Below are 22,195 nucleotides of genomic sequence, written 5' to 3'. Positions count from 1 at the left end.
TTGTGATACCTATTGTCTCTAATATTTTTCAATAACTTTATTTTAACATTTTTATATTGCTTATGATTCTTATATATTTTGAACTAAATTTATTTTAATATTTTTAAATGTTTATAGTCTACGTAATTTTTTCACAAACTTTATTCTATATACTTTTTTATACTTTTAGTCCCAATTTTTCTCTATTAATTTTATTATTTAATAAAATAATATTTTTATCTTTTTTTTGACATTAATAATATTTTAATTTTTATCTTTTAAAAAATTAATTTTTTTATAAATATTTTTTGAAATTCAAATAAAAACGCACGAAGTAAAAGTTAAGAAGTGAGGAGAAACTTTTCAAAAAAAAAAAAAAAAAAAAAAAGTGAGGAGATAAAGTTTTGATTTTTGAAGATAAACCATAAAATCACCCACCTATCCCGCCCTTGAATTTAGCCTTTTCTTTTAAGTGCTCATTTCTTTTCTTTTCTTCTCTATATTCTTACCCAACTCTTGCCCACTTTTTTTTTTTTTTTTTCTCTCTCTCATCAAAGTTCTAGCTTTCCTTTTTTTTCCAACCTTCCTCCATCTCATTCCAATTCCATAACAAATTTAAGCAAGGTAATTATTGTTATTAATTAATTAATATTATACTTTTATCTACTTACTTCATTTTATTTCATTAAATGTAACAATTAATTTTTCCAAACATTTATTATTTGGGTTAAATTAGAGAGAATCTCTATTATGATAACAATTTAATTAATTTTTTTTTATACGGTGAGAATTGAACCCTTTTACCTGGGTGAAAAAAAACTTTGACCACCACGCTAACTCATGATTTTCAATTCTTAAAAGTTGTAAATAAACACCCTTTAATTTTAATTTGCACCTTAATCAATTAATTATTCTCATTTAAATTTTATTCTAAAAATTAATTTAGTCTTTATAGTTCTAAAGAGTAATTTTTTATTTTATTTATTTATTTATTTTTTTGTGTAGGTAATTGTTTTATATGTAAAAATGGAGTGCATGGAAATAAGAGCCCTAAAATCAAGGTTTTCATCGGAATTAGCCATGAATTCAACAAACCCACAAAGTATTATCGATGATTTTGGGTGTGTAAATGGTTTATCAAGCGAAGATTTCTCCATTGATGACTTTTTTGACCTTCCAAATGAAGATAAAATTGATGGGTTAGAAGATGAAGAAGAAGAAAAAGATTCTTCAAATTCTATTTCTTTTCAACACCATTTTGATGATTCAAACTCTAATTACTCCACTTTTCCACCTGACCTTTTTCCGGTATGAATTTAATTGTTTATTTTGTTGGTAAATAATTTTTTAGGCTTTTGCATAGGAGTTGGGATAGGCCTATAGTTTTTTTAATTGTCAATAATAGATTAATTTTCATTTAATGTGTAAAAATGCCAATTATTTGTTTTTAAATAAAATTATTATAAAAAAATTGTTGTAAGAGACTCCCTCTCTGAGAGACGCATTAAATATATTGGATAAATAACCTAATTAATACAAATTAAAGATAAAAAATACTCCCTCCAATCTTATGAATTAGTCCCATTTGCTTGGGCACGGATATTAAGAATTGTGTGGGGTCCATTAAAAAGGTAAATAGTAAAGGGTAAGTAGTGAAGGATAAGTAGTAAAGGGTAGTTGGGTAAGTAAGGTATATGGGAGTATATTCGTAATTACTTGTGTGAACTAATGTTATTTAAGTAAAAAAGGATTGCCAAAAATAGAAATGGGACTAATTCAAAGGTTTTGACAAATAAGGAAATGAGACTAATTCATAAGATCGGAGTGAGTATGTGCTTTTTGTTTTGAGACGGTTTCTCACAAGTAGCTGATTCATTATATCTTCCTATTTACAAGAAGGAAAAAACAAAAGTTATTTATTTTCAGCAATTATGTAAAAAAAAATGTATTTATTTAAAATATATATTGATTGAATTTATTTTTAGGAGATTGAACATGACAATTTTTCCCTATTTTTTTATATAAAAAAATAAATTTAAAAAATTTTATGTAATTTTTACAGGTTGATGATATGCAAGACCTTGAAATTTGGTCACATCTAATGGATGATTCTATCCAAGACCCTACACTTGCATGTCCAAATCCAATTTTAGATGGTCATAAAAGAAAAACAGGTTATAAATCTGAACCGGTATATAAACCGGTTTTTGTAGAAGTTCCCATTTTAACTAAACCGGTTCCCGTGAAACCGAGAAGCAAACGCTTGAGGTCATGCAATTTTTCATGGAGTTCTATTTTGTCGGAAAAAAACGATTTATTATCATCACCGGTTTCAACCCTTTTATTTTCTTCCCCAGTTTATAACATGGGGATTATATACGGGTTTGAAAAATCCATTAAAAAACCGAAGAAAAAACAGGGTTTAGTTTCGTCGGCGGGAGAAAATTCACCGGTTCAGAGAAGGTGTAGTCATTGTCAGGTTACAAAAACCCCACAATGGAGAGCGGGTCCAAACGGTCCAAAGACTTTATGTAATGCATGTGGAGTCCGGTTCAAATCCGGTCGACTTTTTCCTGAATATAGACCGGCTTGCAGCCCATCTTTTTCTTGTGAAATTCATTCTAATAGCCACCGAAAAGTGTTAGAAATGAGGAAGAAAAAGGAAGGAATTGAGCATGAAACCGGTTCATCTTTGACTGTTGAACCGGTTTTGAGAAGCTAGAGTCAGAAAAATGGAAATGCTGAAATGCTGAAATGCTGAACCGGGTTCGGATGAATTCTATTGACCGGTTCAATTGTACAATTTTGGTTGTGGTTGACGAAAGGTAGGCTTTAGGCAGGTTAGTTGTATTAGATTTTAGAGGGCAGTTAATGGTATTACGATCTCTTCATTACTTTTCTCTATTACTTATGCTAAAATTTTGACATTTATTTTAGAATAAAAGATAAAATCTTACAAATTCCCTTATTTTCTTCCATCTAGCAATTTTAGCCATTACATTTAGTAATGGACTATTCATTACAATTTAGATAATGAAGAGGATCCTAGTGGTAGTTTTATTATTTTTGGTTAATTTAGTTTAATTTAATTTGTTGTAGTTTTTTAAATAATATTTTTATTTAATTTTAGCTCTTTACAATTTAAAAAAATTTAGCTCTTTAGGTTGAATTTTTTTAGATGAATTTAGTGTATGATAGAAAATATTGTGTTTGGATCCTTATATTCAAAATTTTCTTTGAACTTGTTCTTGATATGTTTATACACATTTGGATACTTTGAAATTCAAATTAAAAATAAATTTGAATATTTGTATTTGGTGGTAGATGTTGAAATGTAATGCTCAAGCCTCAATTACTATGTTCAAGCTAATTTATAACTTCTGAGTGCCCGTTAGGAAAAATGAGTCGAACTTGTTTGGATTTTGCTAGTTGAAATATAACTTTTATGTATTTGGTGGAGTCGATTTATTATATTTATTTGAGAATTTTGTTTAATAATAGAAAAAAATTAAAATAAAACGCTCACCTTTTTCCCTTAATATTGCAAATTCCATAAGTATTTTCCACCTTACATGAAATAGAAAAGTATTTTTCAATATACCGTTCACGTGAAAATTTGTTTTTTTTTTAAATTTCTCAGACAAAACCGTCAAATGAGATGGCGGTTTGTGGTGAACAGTAAACCACCACATGAAGGAGCGGTTTGGTCAAGGTAAACCGTCATCTCATTTGGCGGTTTTCTCTGGGTGAACCGCTATCTCATGTGGCGGTTTGCTTTGTGCCCTTGCAACATTTTATTTTGTTCTTTCAATTCCCATAAATAATTAGCACAACCTGCATTAAACTAGTTCAATACCATCTATTCTATAATAATCAACTACGAACCAGCTTGATTTGAAAACATTAATTATGAAAATAATGCGAAGATATATTACAATTATGGAAAGTGATACAAGAAGTTCAAGCCATATAAATTGATACAAAGTGTTATAAACTACAATCTCCGACCCCTTTTGTTATGCGCACCTGTGGATGAGGATGGGGTAGACTCGTCAACCTCTGCAATGACATTAAGAGCAGGAGCTCGTCTTTGACTAGCACGCTGATATGTAGTGATCGTATGCGGAGGCGATGGATGTGGAGGAGTGGTCATGGAAGCTGGAGGAACGAATGGCGACATAGCACCGGATGTTGATGGGGATCTAAAAGACCGACCTTGAGTAGATGAACGCTCGCGACCTCTTATGGACCGATTACATAATCCTCCGAAAGAGCTACCTCGGTGGGCCGAACTCTGTGGAGAAGGAGTGTGGAATGTATCATCAACCTCACCAATGATGGGTGGAGTCGGAATGAGGTGGAGTCGGAATGAGGTACTCATACCCCGCCTGACTCAATGCATCGGTCAATGACGTGTTAATGGAGCCAAGGGTCTGAGAACATAACCGATACCCCACATCAACTGGCGATGTAGCAGCCTCGTGAATCGTGTCATTGCATTGTATGGGGACCAATCTGATGCGCTCAGCCTGTATGTTATTATTAAATTTTTAAAATAATCACATAAAAGTATTACTATATGTTATGAGTGTTAAAAGAAGACGTACGAGTAACGTAGATTTCGGATGATAATGTGATCTTGGCTGTGCAAATGTGGTGTTCGTGAGGCGTAGTACGGAGATACACCTGTACCAATTCATGTACGCACCAGAGCTTTGACGGTGTAGTTCTCTCCTTGAATCAATCGAGATGCTCAGTTATTCCACGCATCTACCTGCGATCTAAATTGTATGACGTAGTTCTTGTCCCCAGTCCTCCTATCAATCGCATGTAGTGGAGGTTGGGTGTCACAGACATGCGGAATAGCATGCTCCGAACCGAATTGACGCATGACTCGATCCGGGAGATGTAGCTCGACGATGTCAAAGCAAATAAGTTGACAACGCGATCTCCAAATCTCGTGGCCCGATCTACATATGTGTGGCAAAACGTCCATCTTAGCCGTTGTGTAAGGCTGCCATGTCATCTGTAATAGAAATCAATATACTCAGTAATATATGCAATTATTGACAACTAATACAAATAATAAATCTTAATAACCTTGTCGTCCCGTTGTTGATTAATTGCGTCTCTGTAGTAGACTAGAGTATGTGGGGAGTGGGACCTCGAAAGATATACGCGAAGCCAGTTGCAAACAAATGAACATTGTTTAATATTTTCATGTATCATAAAATAGTGAAATTTGAATTTGAATAGTGAATAGATTGTTGCCACCTCACTGCTAAAGGATCCCTCCCACAATGATGCTGTGAATCTAAGACCGGTTCATAATCCTCTGCGTCATCGTTCTGATCATGTTGCCCAGCGGGTCGAATCGTCCGAATTATAGGCCTCTCTATATGAATAACCTCCCACGACCATATCTGTAACAACATCAAGCAGCCTCCAATGTCCTTGGCACCCTTACGAGATGGTCGACATAAATTACGATACAGATACGCAAGGGTAGCACTTCCCCAATATACTCATCTACCCGCTCTAAGTCTCCTAGCAGAGGGTGATAGATTAACTGGACCGAGTCACTGCTCTTGTCTGGAAACAAGATGCATCCGAACTGGTACAAAATGTACGCGCGCGCATGCCTCTCGATTGTAATATAATCCGCGTCGTTGTCTAGCACGCTGACATGCTCTCTAAGCCAAGTCAATCTTCAACGAGGATCCAGTGATGATCTTCGTCTCTGTGGAGTCTTGAGGGTTTTTTGGCCAAACCCCCAGTTCCTCAAGAACTAAGGCTGGCCAATGTCCCTCTCCATGACCAATCACTGCTTGTCCTTCAATGGGCAGTCCCAGTATAATTGCCACATCTTGCAATGTGATCGTTGCCTCGCCAACCGTGAGGTGGAATGTATGAGTCTCCAGCCTCCAACCTCTCCACTAATGTAGTGATAAGAGCTCGATCGAGCTCCAAACTCCCGCCCAACAACCTGTGAATCTAACTAAAACCAGCTAATTTCACTACCTCTAAAACTCTGTCATACACCTGCCAATGTAACGAAGCTAAGCTCCTATGGGTCGCATGAAGGACAACTGTAGGACCATTCCAAGGATCACAGGTGAACATGTCTGGAACAGGCATAAAGGTCTTTTTATATGTGGATATGTATTCTGTAGTGCGAAACAAAGGGTCCACAAAAAAGCATCATACGAAATGTTACGAGCTCGACATACTGCAAGAACATGTGAGCATGGTAACTTGAACATGGTTGGTTTATGACAAGAGCATGATGTTGCTGTGAGGTCAACCATGTAACATTTTTCACCTTTTTCTGCTATCCTGTTGCCACGACCAGTGGTGACCTCAAATATCCCACGTACTGCGTCACATATCCTAACATCATGAAAACGAGCTTTTTTAACATTCTTATCAATCGTATCAGTTGATATCTTGGCATACACATGTCCATTTTTGCAAAGTATTCGTTAACCCGGTAGAATGTCATCCTAACCAATGAAGTGATTGGGAGACACCTGGCCCCCTTCATTACGCCATTGAACGCTTCAGACATGTTTTTAGTTTTTACTCCATATCGATGACTACCATCATGAATCAAAGTCCACTGGCGCTCAGGAATAGAACCATCCACTAAGTACTTATATGCATCCTCATCATACTCTTTAAGGCGATTCATATAGAAATCATATTTCTGAATCCTTATCTGTTCAGAAGCTTTTCCAAATAAGTTTTTAACTGCTATGTTCTTGAACTTCTTATGCACGTTCGAAGCTAGATGACGTTTACAAAATTGATGGAATGCATATGGCTCTACCCACTCTTTTCCATCTCTATTCATTGCATGCAAAATTCCCTTGTGACGATCGGATTTAACACATAAGTCATCCCTCTTAGTGACATAATGCCTTATACAATCCAAAAACCAACTCCATGTGTCGCTGCTTTCTCCCTCAACAATGGCAAAGGCAAGTGGGAACAATTGAGAATTTGCATCTATCACCATAGAAATCATAAGTGTGCCTTTGTACTTTCCTTACAAATGTGTGCCATCTATAGAAATAAGGGGACGACAGTAGGAAAAACCCTTAATGGATGGTCCGAAAGCCTAGAAAATTCTCTGAAAAATAACTCTGGTAGGATCCATTGTCGGTTGGACTTCCCAATGCACCACTGTTCCTCCATTAGATTGCATTAATGCCTGCAGGTACCTTGGAAGCTCCTCAAAAGACTTATCCCAATCCCCAAAGACTTTGGTTATAGCCTTATTTTTTGCCAACCAAGCTCTCTTGTATGTTATAACGAATCCGTATTTATTGTTAACAAAATTAACAATTGACTTCACCTTGAAAGCTAGAACAACTCTTATCATATCCACGATAAGATCATAAACAAAATAAGAAGTAAGGAGGGGATGGTCGTCACTGTAATGTGCTGCGCAATCTTGATTATGACCCTTATATCGCACAATCTTAAATGAACCAAAGGCGCTCATGATAGCTCGCATCCTCCATTCACAACCTTTCTCCTCCACATTAGTACATTGGATAACATACTTTGAAGGCTTCGACTCAATTACACGGAAGTTTCTATTGTTAGATATCGCCCATGCTTTAACATTGTTCTTAAGGTAGTCTAAGGAGCTAAACTCTTGCCCTATCCTAAAGTCACCATTTTCAGTCATGGAGTTGTCATTATTATAGGTCATCCATGCATCAATCAATCTTTGATCAACCTCATCAATTCTAAGCCGGTCTTGAGATGGAGCACCATCCCTAATCGCTGCATCTAGAGCTTCTCTTTTATCATCCTCCTCCTCTGAATTAGAATCAATTTGCTCATCCTCCTAATCTAAAGAGTCAACCTCATTGGCATTATGCCTACCCAAGTGACTCGTGGAGAAGGTGTTCATTACACCACCACCAATGCCACGTGAATGAGTTGAAGAAGTAAACTCATCTAAGTGCTCATTAACGTAATTTGGGTTACTTAACATTTCTGTGAATGTATTATGGCGTACACTAGGATCTGATTCTAGAAGTTCCATGCTAGTCATGACTTCCCTCGCATTACCCAAATTTGCAATCATTTCGACATAAACCTCCATTGCCGTTCTAGGGGCTTGTGATGCCGCATAAGCAAGAGCACTTATGCTTTCATCATTCTTAATCGGGACTAACACATTTTTCCCAGTCATCAGATATTTCATCTCCATTTTTAGCATAAAAGAGTTGCGATCACAACCAATTACACCATAGACTTTGTTATGAAACACCTCAAAAGTAGTATTCTGACGATGGATAAACATCACTGCATTTAATCCTCCATTATACACAACATCGGATCCAGTATAACTTACTTCCCCACCCCAATACACTATAACGGGATAATGATCCATATTCTGCACACAAGCATGTTTTTCATATGATTTCACATACACTTTATTGTTGATTGTGAGTAAGGGAAGTATAAATATGAATACAAGAATGTGTAATATTAAAGTATTACAACACTTATTAGAAGGTTCAATTCAAATATATAGCTAACAATACCATGAATATATACTAAAACCATTAAACTAACCCTACAAAGTAGTAAACTTTCATTGAAGCATTTCATCAAACACATTATATGCATACAAACCAAATCATAAAATCCAACTACAAATGTGTAAAATGTAAGCTTAAATCATGAAATCAAGAGAATGTAACAAACAATCAATCTACTTATAACTTCAAATGACAACAGTAATGAATAAAAAATCAATTTTCAAATTGAAAAAAATCAGAGTTATATTCATACCTTAAATGAGGATAAAAATGAAGAAGTAAAGAAGGAGAATATGACAATGTAGTTGATTAATTTAGTTCAATGAAAGGAATTGTGAATATGAAGTAAACGAGGAGTGTAGAAATTTTTTTTAAAGAAAACCGGCAGTAAAGGAACAAATGGGATGAAGTGAAAAATGAGGCAGCAGCTTGCGTTTTGTACAGGTACAAAACCGCCATCTCATGTGGCGGTTTACTCTATATTATTATTTTTTTTTTAAAAATGACATTAATGCAAACCGCTATTTCATCTAACGGTTTTCTTAAAATTCCTAAGCAAACTGCTAAGTGAGGTAGCGGTTTTATTAAAAAAAAAAAAGAAAAAAAAAATTTCTCCCACCTATCCTACGTGGATAGTGCTGAGGGAAATATTTTTCCCTTTCATATACATTGGGAAATATTTTTGTGTTAAGCATTATTTTGGAAAATGATTTCTTTTGATTCTAAGGCTTTTATCTTTTACGTTGATATTGAAAACTCACATCTTTTATGCAATTTTGTTTTTAAAATGACTTGGTCACTTTGGTGACTTGGAGTTTTAGAGGACACTTCCAAATAATGAAAAAAAAAAATTAATAACAATATCAAAGTTTGAATACTAAAAGATTGAGGCGGGCTTGATAAATCAATAAATTAGTTTCCATGATCTTCAGGTAGATATATAGATTTTAATTTATCATTCATTCAGATATTTTATCATTTCGATTTGTAAGTCTATATTTTTATATCTTTTTTCACACATCCTAAATGATTTTTTTTTTCATCTTTTTATTTTTTCAATATTAGCAACTCTTAAACTTTTTCTTATATATTAGTTTCAAATTCCAGCTCTCAAGGTTTGTTTACTCATCTATCGAAGTAATTTGTGTTTTTGCTACTTTTATCTTTTTACTATGGCCCTTTCTAAAAACCCAACATTTTGATCAATCTAGTAGCGTTAGTCTAATGGTCATTTGATAAAACTTGTTTTTAGCATTAAGGGTGCATCTCGATCACATAATTTTCCAGTAGTTAATCTTTACTTTTGTCACCCACATTTATTCTATGTGTCACATCTTGTTCGATGCCCCACTACTCTAAAAAATACGGACACAATATATTTGAAGCATCCACTTGAGCGATTTTCTTCTCTTTTAGTTTATAGTGCCAAACTGCCAACTAGCTCTTGTCTCCATTGTTTGAACTTAACATTCAACACAATCCTGGTCTCATATACCAAAATACTGTCATCAGCAATCAACATCCACTAAGGCACGTCTCCTTATATTGATCGAGTTATCTCATCTATGACTGTTGCAAAAAGAAAGCGGCTTAGGTATAAGTATTGATGAAGACCAATTGCGATTGAAAATGCTATATTGGTCCTCCACATGTTCTAACATTCGTTTTTTTGTCTCGATACATATCTTACACTATATTAATGTATTTATTGAGAATACGCTTCTTCGTCATTGCCCACCAACGTAATTCTATTGATACCTCGTCGTGTTTTTTTCCAAGTCAATGAAAATCTTTCGCAAATCTCTTGTTCTATTCCAATATTACTTTATCATTTGTTTCATGAGATGAAATATTTCCATTATAGATTTCTATGGCACAAATCCAAAATGGCTTCTCTGATATGAAGGTATATCTCTTTATACCTCTGTCACTCTTTCCCATAACTTTATAGTATTGTATAGATAATAAGTGGATTTTTTAACAGTATACCTAATAATTGGATTTATTTCAATATAAATAAGTCGATATATTTTCAATATATTAAACAAAAATAGATTTATTTTTGACAATTTTTCCAACAAAAAAATAAAGAGAAGATACAAATAGAGCAATCTTAGGTTTTAAAAACGAAAGAATAGAAACATTAGCAATTGGCTGTTGACTATTGGCTATTGGCTTTTTTAGTTGGCTTGGTTGACCAGTTGGAAATGTTAGTTGTTTTTGTTGGCTATTTTTATGCTAGCTGGAAAAGTCATTGGTTTATGGAAATGTTTGGTAAATTTAGGTATTAGATATTGGTTGTTTATTAGGAAAAAATTGGATCAACAAACCAAAAGCCAATAAAAAAACCTAACTTAAGTAACTTTTTATTTTGGATTAAAAGTCAGCGTTTCATCTGGTTAGAGTGTCATTTACTAAACACCTTTTTTAGCTTTTTGACCAATCAACAAGCCAAAATGTAATAACATCTAAACACTCCAAAGAAATGAAATTATCATTATCATTATCATCATACTCAGTATATCACACTTATAAAAATGAAGTGACAAAAGCTAAAAGAAATTGATATAATAATTGTAATAGCAAACAAATATAAAGCCGTTGTCATGATTTTGACTTTACCTAAGTTGGTAGCAAAGGCAATTAGGCAAACGTAATTCATCCGTTTGTATGGAGTACGTAGTACCCATATTTAAGCTTCCTCCTCCCTCCCGGCTCCCACTACAATTTATTTTAATTTTTTATTTTATTTTATTTTATTTTTTATAACTTTGCTTAAATTTTGAGGATTCAGTTCTATTATAGTTGAACCAAATATTACGATTGAGTTGATTGAGTTGTATTATAGTTAGAACCAAATATTACTTTTCTTAACTAGAATTGTAAGTTTAATTCTCATATAGTTTTTTGGTTCCTTAAGTTTATTCTAAATCTGTGATAAAAAGCCTTTTGTAAATTTTACCCATCTTCTATCAGTATTTATTTATTTTTACAATTCGACCCGTATATACATGCCCTTTCTCAACCTTTAAAATAGTGAGTCGGATTAGGAGACCCGACCTATTGCACATATCTAAATACAACTAATCAAAAATTACAAATTACAAATTACAAACTCACGTTGAAAAATGAATGTACTTATTTCTATTCCAATCGATCAAATGTCTCATTTGTGTTTAGCACTATTCACTAATCACTTTTATTTTGTATTTTATTCTTAATCTATCGTTAAATCATAGTCAAGTGCGATCTTATTTAATTCGTCTCAATTTAAATTTTACTAATGTCAATATTTTATAATTTTTAACAAATAAAGATATTTAAAATTGAGATGTGCATCAAAATGTATACAAAACGAATCAAAATAAAATCAAAGAGCATTTTGCATAAAACAAATTTCACATGATCCTCTCATGCTCTATAAAGCTATTTCAAGGAAATTACATTGCATGAATGATTTTTACTCACTCAAATTAATTCTTAGGAGTATTTCTCATTTTCAACCCATTTTAAAATGAAATTTAGTAAGAAGAGCATCTAAGATTGAAAATACAAATATTCTTGTGAAAAAATTAACGAGACAACCTCAAAATAAAAAGTCTATATTTTTATTTTCTCTTTAATTTGTATTAATTGAGTTATTTAACCCGTATATACAGCGTCTTTTGGAGAGTCTGTCTCTCACAACAATTTGTGTTGTAAATATGAGCACTCTCTCAGTCCAATAAATTTAAAGTAAAGGGAAATTGTGGGTTTTCTAAGAAATTGATAATAAATGAATAAAGATAATAAATTATGTGGATGAAATTAAAAGATAATTTAAATACATGGATAACATAAAAAGAAAATAATAAATTATTGTTCAAAATTATAAATATTACAAAATAAGTACTCCTTCCAAATCTTTTTGTTTGTCCACTTTACTTTTTGCACGTATTTCAAAGTAAATTTTGAGGCATTATAAAAAATTATAAAAATTATATATTAAAATTCTTTGCATCAAGACGAATCTAACAAAATTTCATATGAATATATTTTGTCTTCAATATATACATTAAAAAATAAATTTAAAATTTTCTCTTTTAAAAAGGAAAAATTTAAAGTGGACAAAAAAAACAGAGCACATAAACAAATTAATATAATAGTATTTCATGTAATATGAGTTGTATAGAGAAAGTGAGGAAGTACGCCTTTATCATTTCGTACCAAAATTCAATATTTTGACGGTCTTTTAGCGGCCTTGATTTTATAAATTCTACTCCCTTCAATTTTTTAAGAAGTTACTATTTCACATGTGTTTTATTTGTTGTTTTTAAAACTTTTCATTCATATTATAAATTTTGGACAAAAATAATTATTCATATTCATTTTAATATTTTTATAATGTTTATGGACCCCATATATCTTCCACTAACTTCAATTTAACATTTTAATATTTTTTATGATCCCCACACATTTCCCACTAACTTTATAAAACTATTTTTTTATTAGTTGTGGTCTCATATTTTTTCTACTAACCTTTTTTTAAAATTTTTTTAATGCTTATGGTCCCTACTTTTCTCCAATTAAATTTATTATTCAATTAAATAATATATCCACTATCTAAAATATTCTATTTTTTTGGTTCCCGTGAACATTCATTTTGGGAACTTTATTAGGAAACAAAGGGAGTATCTTATTTAATTTTTCCATTTTTTGGAATTTCTTAGACTCTATTAACACGTCATGAATTTGTGACGTTCGTTTTTGTAATTTGTACTATTTTGTTTGATCTTATTTTTGCGTTTTAAATTATAATGTAAGTTTTTTTTTTTTATATATAATGCAAAATAATACATAGAATCACGACCTCATATTCTATACATTCTAATACTATTGGTATTTACTTTTGTTTTGTACAATCAATTTAGTATCCTATTTAGACTCAGGTTAGTTAATTCAAGTATATTATTGAGTTGAGTTTAAATGAGATAAACGAGATGTTACATCAATAATTGACTACTTCATCTTATGTTTTCAAATATGAATAATGAGTCATTAAGAGAGGACGGAAAATGGGCCGACGGGTTTGGTATACTCATATCCACTTAAAATCTTTATACCCATTACTCATGGCAAAATTCTAATATTCACGTTTGTCCATTTGGATATTCAAACTCATAATGAGTATACCCATCTTAAATCTGCCTAAAATTCAGTTCATGCTCGCATTATATGTGCTCCACGCAATCACAATTTCTTACAAATTTAATTATATATTTAATTTCGTATAAACATTGCAAAGTAATACGATAGAATTAATATCTTTAATTTTTTATCAAAAGTTTAGCAGTTTTTAATTAATATATACAAAATTAATGTAAAATAGTACATTATAGATATGACACGAGCGGGTATGGAATGAGGTGGGTGAATGTGACGCAGTAAAACCTCATATCCAACACCAACCCACTATAGCACTACCCATGTAGGATAAGAGCTTTTATAACTATATGACTATATCTATCCATTACCTACCAAATTCATACACACCCCAACTATAATAAAAAAATATGGTGCATATATGAGAAGAATTACAGTGAGGGATTTTGATCTTGAGAGAGAAAAGAGAATTAGAGAAGGAAGAAGATATGTTTTATTATTTTTTATTCACTGATATTCTCCAGCTACTTATACTTACAAAAGGAAGGGGAGTATTTATATGTAGATACAAGAGCTTATTAATAATGTTCTGTTATTGCATAACAATGAAAAAGCTAACCAACTACTCCTGACTCTTCATACTCTTCATCTAATATATCATCAGCCCCCCTCAAGCTAGGGATTGTATCTGGATACATGCCTAGCTTGGATTTCAACTTGTTATGCTGTAATGACCCCAGAGCTTTGGTCATGACGTCTGCAAGTTGCTCTGCTGAAGGAGTATATGTCAACTGAATTTATCCTTCAAGAACTTTGTCACGAGTGAAGTGACAATCAATTTCTATGTGTTTGGTACGTTCGTGAAACACAGAATTTTTACCAATGTGAATAGCACTTTGATTATCACAATACAAGGTTACTGGTTGTAGATTTGTTACAGCCAGTTCTGTAAGAAGTCTAACCAACCAAGTTGTCTCTGAAGATGCTGAAGCCATTGCTCGATATTCAGCTTCACTTGAGCTTTTGGAAAGAGTTGATTGCTTCTTAGATTTCCAAGACACTAGAGATTTGCCCAATAACAAGACATATCCTGTTACTGATCTTCTAGTATTGGGGCATGCTGCCCAATCAGAGTCTGAGTATGCTGTCAAAGTCAAGTGATCTGTAGCATATAGAAGAATTCCTTGACCCAAGGTGTGTGAAACATATCTCAGCACATGATGCAAGGCCTGTACATGATGTACTCTAGGCTGATGCATGAATTGACTTAGAGTCTGTATTGAAAAAGATAGGTCTGGTCTTGTGTGACTCAAGAAGTTCAACTTTCCTACTATCTTCCTGTAATGTGCTGGATCTGCATACAAGTCTCCATCATCAATCATAAGCTTCACATTTGGAGGTAGAGGACTTTTAGCCACCTTTGATACATCCATATTACAATCAAGAAGCAACTCCCTTGTGAATTTCTTTTGTGTCATCACAATACCATTCTGCAAGTTACAGATTTCTATCCCCAAGAAGTAATTTAGTGTTCCCAAGTCCTTGATACTGAACACTGAGTGTAAATGTTTCTTGAACAATAAAATTTCTGCTTCATTTGATCCTGTCACTATTATATCATCAACATATATAACTGCTACTGTGATATCATCAACAACATCTTTGATGAATAAGGAATAGTCATTTTTGGATTGTTTATAACCCATATGCTGCAGTTCAGAATTTAACTTTGCATACCACTGCCGTGAAGCTTGTTTAAGTCCATACAAAGACTTGGTAAGTTTGCAGACATAGTTGTTTGGATTGTCAACTCCTTGAGGAACTTTCATATAAACTTCTTCTATAAGTTCTCCATGTAGAAAAGCATTATTAATGTCTAATTGATACAAATTCCATTTCTTGCTTGCTGCCAAAGCTAGTAAACACCTTACAGTGGCCATTTTAACCACTGGTGAAAAGGTTTCAAGATAATCAATTCCATATTTTTGTGTAAATCCTTGTGCAACCAGCCTTGCTTTTAATCTTTCAATACTTCCATCTGCGTTAAGCTTCACCTTATAAACCCATTTACAACCAATTGGTTTCTTTCCTATTGGTAAAGGCACCAACTCCCATGTATCATTAGCAACCAGAGCATCTAACTCTTTGTTCATGGTTGCTATCCACCCTGCATCTTGAGAGGCTTCTAAGTAGCTAGAGGGTTCTGAAATTTTTGAGACCTTGTTTATCAGCACTTTCATTGGGGAAGAGAGGACATCAAATTGTACAATGTTACACCAATGGGTATGCAAAAAATCTGCTGCACACACATACTTATCTAAGTATGCAGGTCTTTTCTTTGGCCTATCTAATTGTCTGAGTTGAGGAACAGTGTTAGGTATATTTTGTGGAGCTGAAGTGTTTGAGGGTTTGAAGGAACTAGGTTCTGCAGAAACAACAATGTTATCATGTTCTGCAATTAGGTTATCAGGAGAAATTTGGAATGGTTCTGGTATTGGATAGTTCATGTCTAGGTCTAAAGGTGTGTTTAAGGGAAGAAAAATGAGATATTTTGTGCTGTTGTTCTGTGTTTCATAGTGAAAAGGTAAATGTTTCTCATAAAAAATTACATCTCTAGAAACAACCATTCGTTTTGTCTCTAAATCATACACCTTAAAGGCTTTCTGATTTGGTGGATACCCTAATAGAACACAAGGTGAAGACCTCTCATCAAATTTTGTTCTACCAGTTTTCAAAGTTGATACATAACACAAGCAACCAAACACTTTCAAGTGAGTCAGATCTGGTTTCTTTCCATTCAACAACTCATATGGAGAGGCAAATTCACTGAACTCAATGGCATTCTATTGATTACATGAGTAGTAGTTAACAAACATTCACCCCAAAATCTTATAGGAACTCTAGACTGAAAATATAGTGCCCTTGCAGTCTCCAATAAATGTCTGTGCTTCCTTTCCACAATTCCATTTTGTTGTGGAGTATTATGACAAGATCTCTGATGCTTAATCCCATACTTCCTGTAAACAAGTAGAACATCCCCTTCACATAGCTCTTTGGCATTATCACTCCTTATACATAGCACTAGACTGCTGTATTGAGTCTTAATGAAAACAAGAAAATCAGAAATAATATTCACAACATCAGTTTTGTTCCTCATAAGAAATGTCCATGTATTTTTAGAGAAATCATCTACAATGGTAAGAAAATAGCTAAAAGCATCATGAGTCTTATTCTTATATGGACCCCATGTATCTATATAAAGTAATTCAAAACATTTCTCAGCTTTAGACAAACTTACAGGAAAAGGTTTTCTCGTCTGCCTAGCCTTATGACAAACTTGACAAATCACCTAACTTCCTACTTTACTGTCAAAAACAGAATTAACTAGATGCAACTTATTGAAAGGCATATGTCCCATTCTAAGGTGCCAAAGATTTGCATCTTTAGCAATTTTACCAACTTTAGCTGCATCTGCAACTGCAACCTCTTGAGTCTCTATCTTCCCTGACTTTACCATAGTTCTATCATCAACAGCATATAACCCAGATACCAATTTACCAAGCACCACTGACTGACTCAAAGTTGGCCCCTGAATTATGCATTTATCATGAGTAAAAACTATCTCACATTTTAAATCTCTGCATAATCTATTAGTAGAGATCAAATTGAACTTCAACCCAGGCACATGTAAAACATTCTGCAATTCTATACCATTATCAAAAAGCACAGTTCCAATATGTTCAACTGTCACATGCTTACCATCAGCAATAGTAATTGTGTTTGGACTTTTATCAAACACTTTATAATTCTCAAACAAATCTAAACTTGAACAAATATGGTCTGTAGCACCACTGTCAACAATCCAATTTTGATTTGAACAAGTTAAGAGACATGTACCTGCCACATATGCTTGAGATTTATCTGATCCCTGAGTCTGTAAAGCCTTAAGAATACTGCTGAATTGATCTGAAGAGATATGAGTAACATGTTCTGCTATCTCCTCATTTCTTTCTTCCATTTGAGCTATTGCTGTCATCTTTTTGACTTTTCCTTTAGCTAAAGTTGAAGGATACCCATGGAGTTTAAAACATTTTTCAATTGTATGTCCAGGAATTCTACAATGTTCACAGTAAGGTCTCTTCCCTGCTATCACCAATCCGTTTCCATTAGATGACTGAAAAGTCATCCTAGAACCTTGATAATGATTCTTGTAGTTCCTTTTATAATCTGCAGCAAACACCATAGCTCTATTTCTTGATTCTTCATCAATCAAGCTTGCTTGCCTCTGTCTTTCTTCTTGTATGAGCAGTTTATATGCCATAGAAATGGTTGGCAAAGGCTGCATCATCAAGATATTAGTTCTTACAGTAGTAAACTTATTATCCAGCTTCATAAGCAATTATACCAGCCTTTCTTCTTGTTGTTGTTTCATGAAAGTTTGATTACAAGTACAGCCAGCACTTGTACAAGAAGGCAATGGATTTATCTGATTGATTTGATCCCAAATAGCCTTCATCTGAGTGAAGAACTCAGTAATTGAAATTTCTTGACCTTGTTTCAAATCTGTTAAAGATTGTTGCAAAGTGTATAATAGAGGTCCAGAAGTCTGAGAAAACCTTTCCTCAAGATCCTTCCATATTTCTTGAGAAGAAGTTAAAAACAAAACACTCCTAGCAATCGAACTTTCCAAGGATCTCAAGATGTAAGAAATGATTATAGCATCACATCTTTTCCATACACTACAATTTGGATCATCTTCAGTGGGTTTCGGCAAGCTTCCATCGATAAACCCTAATTTATTTTTCGTCGCGAGTGCAATGACCATACTTCTCTTCCATTCTCCATAAGCTTCACCAGAAAACTTCTCAGAAACAATAGGCAAAGCCGTATTCTCAGATGGATTGATATAATAAGGTGAATTTGGATCAGAAGTTACTGCAATTGACAAATTTGTCGCCATTTTCAAGCAGAAGAGAAAGAAAAGATTTCTTGTAGAAATTTTCAGAAATTCGAAGCTATTATAACTGATTTCACTATAATAATCGAAAGATTTGAAGATCTTTGAACTCTCGCTCTGATACCATGAGAAGAATTACAGTGAGGGATTTTGATCTTGAGAGAGAAAAGAGAATTAGAGAAGGAAGAAGATATGTTTTATTATTTTTTATTCACTGATATTCTCCAGCTACTTATACTTACAAAAGGAAGGGGAGTATTTATATGTAGATACAAGAGCTTATTAATAATATTCTGTTATTGCATAACAATGAAAAAGCTAACCAACTACTCCTGACTCTTCATACTCTTCATCTAATATATCATCAATATATAACTTCCTAAATTTCAAAATCGATAGAGCCAACAATTTTAGAAATAATAAGTGTTTTCTCAATGTGCACCATTTATTTCAAGGACAAGCTTCTTAACCTTCCACACATTTGGAGATGACAAGACATCTAATAAATTTATTTTTTTAATGGTAGGCCTAGAAAAGAAAGTACCTAGCAACAATTAAAGCCATATAATACCTTTTGTGAAAAAATATATATATAAACTTTAGCTAAAATAAAATTTGATATTCAATAAATCTAATAACTTGCATAAGGGTAGTACATGATTTAAACAAAAAAAAACACAAATTTTTATGAAAGACGGTGTCTTTGAGAGACCATCTCTAATTGGAACGGTTTTAGACATTAAAAATGATATAAGTAGACATTTAAGATATTGAAAGTTATCATTAAAAATATGATAAATAAGCATTAAAAATAATATAAGTAAGCATTAAGAATATAATAAATAGACAATTAATTATTAATAGAGTGGGCTTTAACTTATGTATCTTAAAAAGACAGTCTAGCTAAAAAAACACTAAATATTAATATATTATGGACTCCCGCAAAATCAAAACATTATAAACAAATACTGCAACAATGTCCACTCACAAATGTCCATATTCGAGGTACCTGGTGAGGATGGCATGTACTATTAATACAGTCTGGCTGATTTTAGATAGTCCGGGTCCATTACTAGATTTTTTTTAACCCAATTCTTATTTTTCGACACCCTTTTAATTTTATCGCCACTCTTATTTTAAATTAATTTAATAAAATGACGAAAATATCCTTGTACTTAAAAATTTTAAATTTTCTATAAAACACTTCAAAACTCACTTAATAACACTTTAATCACTTCAAAAAACACAAAATTTACACATAAAATTAATCGGAGCTAAAGTGCGATTGAACCTAGGAGGAGCCGTTAACAAAAACTCGAGGTAATTTCAATTTTAATGTAATTCAAAAGTAAAAAAAATAAAATAAAATAAAATTACGAGTCGCACAAAAAGTGCGACTGAACCTAGGTGGAGTGGCACAAAAAGTGCGACTGAACCTAGGAACAGTCGCACTTTTTGTGCGACTCCTCCTAGGTTCAGTCGCACTTTTTGTGCGACTAATAATTTTTTATTTTTATTTTTTTTCTGAATTTTGAATTACATTAAAATAGAAATTACCTCGAGTTTTTGTTAACGAGTTTTTGAATTTTTAATTACGGGTTCTGCAAGGCGAGCCAGGCAGGAACAGGCGGCCAGACATAGTCAGGCCCAATGTTCGAGTACCCTAGACCATGCGCGTAGTCGCTTTGAGCGCCAGACTAGCCTGCGTAGTAATACGGTCGGCTCAGGTGATGATGATACTGATTACGACGAGTCTGTCAGTCGGGAAAAGTCTGTCGGTCAGGATGAGTCTGTTGGGCATCCTGTTGATTGGACGCTCGTCACAGGGCATGCCGGTCAATTTAAGATTAGAGGGCATGGCACGGTTGACACTTCTGATCACGCAAGAGTCAACCAGGTTGAGGATGCGGCTCCACGGGGGAGGAGGCGCTCACAGTCGCGGATATTTACTGGTTGATCACATCACCCCAGCCCAGGGGCCCTGTTGACACCAGTTTAATACCCAGCTACGGTGGACACGTAGCGAAGGTTATATTTGAGGGATCGGAGCGCACGCCTCCGATTTTGGATTGTCACCCTAGGAAGAGGACGTTGGAGGCGATCATCAGACTGCAGGACATGTCTGATGAGCTGTATGGGGTCGGGGTGTTATCTGCCACTCCTCTAGGTCGTTTGCCGCACATAATGCACCATCACATTGATAGTGCTCTTATTACGGCCTTTGTGGAGAGGTGGCAGCCTGATACCAACACCTTCCACATGCCATGGGGGGAGATGACCATAACGTTGCACGACGTGCAACGCATTTTAGGAGTTGGCATTGACGGTTCACTTCCCGCTAAACCTGCTGATGGTGACTGGAAGCTTGGCCTGGCCGGTCTGTTTGGGGAGCCAATTTCGGAGTTGCGTAAGAAGGGGTACTTCACCAGCGGGAGCATTAACGTTGGTGAAATGTTGCAGCTATGCCACCGTTCTCAGTCTCTGGAGACTCAGAATACTGTGTATTACATGGCTATAGTGGGTTCCACACTGCTGGTGGATAAGACTAGAGTCGGGATGCGGCGTCACCCTGTACTTGCTGTGACTGATAATCAGGTGAGAATGCTTGGGGTTCAGTGACGCTGGCTAACATGTATCGCCAACTGGGTATGGCGATAAGGACTGGGTGCAAGACTATTGCTGGTTGTCTGACACTGTTGCAGACATGGATTTACGAGTACTTCCCATCTTTCTGCCCCCATCCTCGTCAAGCTGATATGCCTAACAAGACTAGGGCAGAGATGTGGTCCCCGTAGAAGCCAATTCGTGAGCTGAGCAAACTGAGAGACTGTAGGAGTATATTAGACTCCATGACAGAGACACAGGTTTTGTACATGACCTCACACATCGTTATGCTAATTATTTTAATTTTATATTATGTTTTTTATGATAACTTTCTTTGTAAGCAGGTGGAATGGACTCTATACATGACTTCTCTTAGGGTTTTATTGAACGATCACCCACCCACCCCCTATATCGAGGGTATCACCTGTTTTGATATTGTCGTGGTGTATTTTCCTGAAAGGACAGTCAGATTGCTTGGTTTTGTACAGGCTATTCCCCCCCCCCCTCCGTTGAGACCTACCCAAGCTCTGCGACCAGCACAGGGTTCCCATTCAGTGACATTCGCTTCTCCAACTATGCACACGGAGATGTGGAGTAGGTTCCCCTATTGTGCCCGTGTTGGTGATCAAGCACTGCGTCGAGCATCTGTTCCATCAGAGGCTGTCCCTGAGGATATCGAATGGTTTAGAGTGTCTTCCTACACATTTCTAATCCCCGGTGAAGGACCTACTGCTGCGTTTGGTGCAGCGGATAACAGAGTTGAATACGTTAGTGTTTCTATTTATCTGTTTAATTTTTATGTGTCATTACCGAAATTGTTGTCTAATTTTTTGGTAATACTATTGTTTTGTTTGTACAGTTTGCAGCTGAATTTCCAACTCGACTCGCGCCATTGCTTAGGATGCCAGCTGTTGTTAATATGACGCCCCGGGAAAGACAGGCTGCTGATTTG

At 34.4% G+C, this 22,195-nt stretch overlaps 1 protein-coding gene across 1 annotated transcript; it reads left to right on the top strand.

Moving 5' to 3' along the window:
- The first annotated feature begins 441 nt into the window (after window positions 1-441).
- Window positions 442-2,947, top strand: LOC130806511 (GATA transcription factor 7-like). The gene is made up of 3 exons (XM_057671633.1): window positions 442-603; window positions 985-1,287; window positions 2,042-2,947. Exons 2-3 carry the CDS (start codon window positions 1,006-1,008, stop codon window positions 2,699-2,701), a joined length of 942 nt encoding a protein of 313 aa, XP_057527616.1. The 5' UTR covers window positions 442-603; window positions 985-1,005; the 3' UTR covers window positions 2,702-2,947.
- Window positions 2,948-22,195: the final 19,248 nt, after the last annotated feature.

Source organism: Amaranthus tricolor, chromosome 2 (assembly GCF_026212465.1).
Source record: "Amaranthus tricolor cultivar Red isolate AtriRed21 chromosome 2, ASM2621246v1, whole genome shotgun sequence".
Classification (NCBI taxonomy): domain Eukaryota; kingdom Viridiplantae; phylum Streptophyta; class Magnoliopsida; order Caryophyllales; family Amaranthaceae; genus Amaranthus; species Amaranthus tricolor.
The sequence above is the reverse complement of the archived record's forward strand: the minus strand, read 5'-3'. Positions and strand labels throughout refer to the sequence as shown.

Excerpts from the sequence above, each read along its gene's own strand:
- LOC130806511 (XM_057671633.1), top strand. The coding sequence starts at position 1,006 with ATGGAGTGCATGGAAATAAGAGCCCTAAAATCAAGGTTTTCATCGGAA. Across the intron at positions 1,288-2,041 it reads TTCCACCTGACCTTTTTCCG|GTTGATGATATGCAAGACCT; the intron begins GTATGAATTTAA and ends TAATTTTTACAG.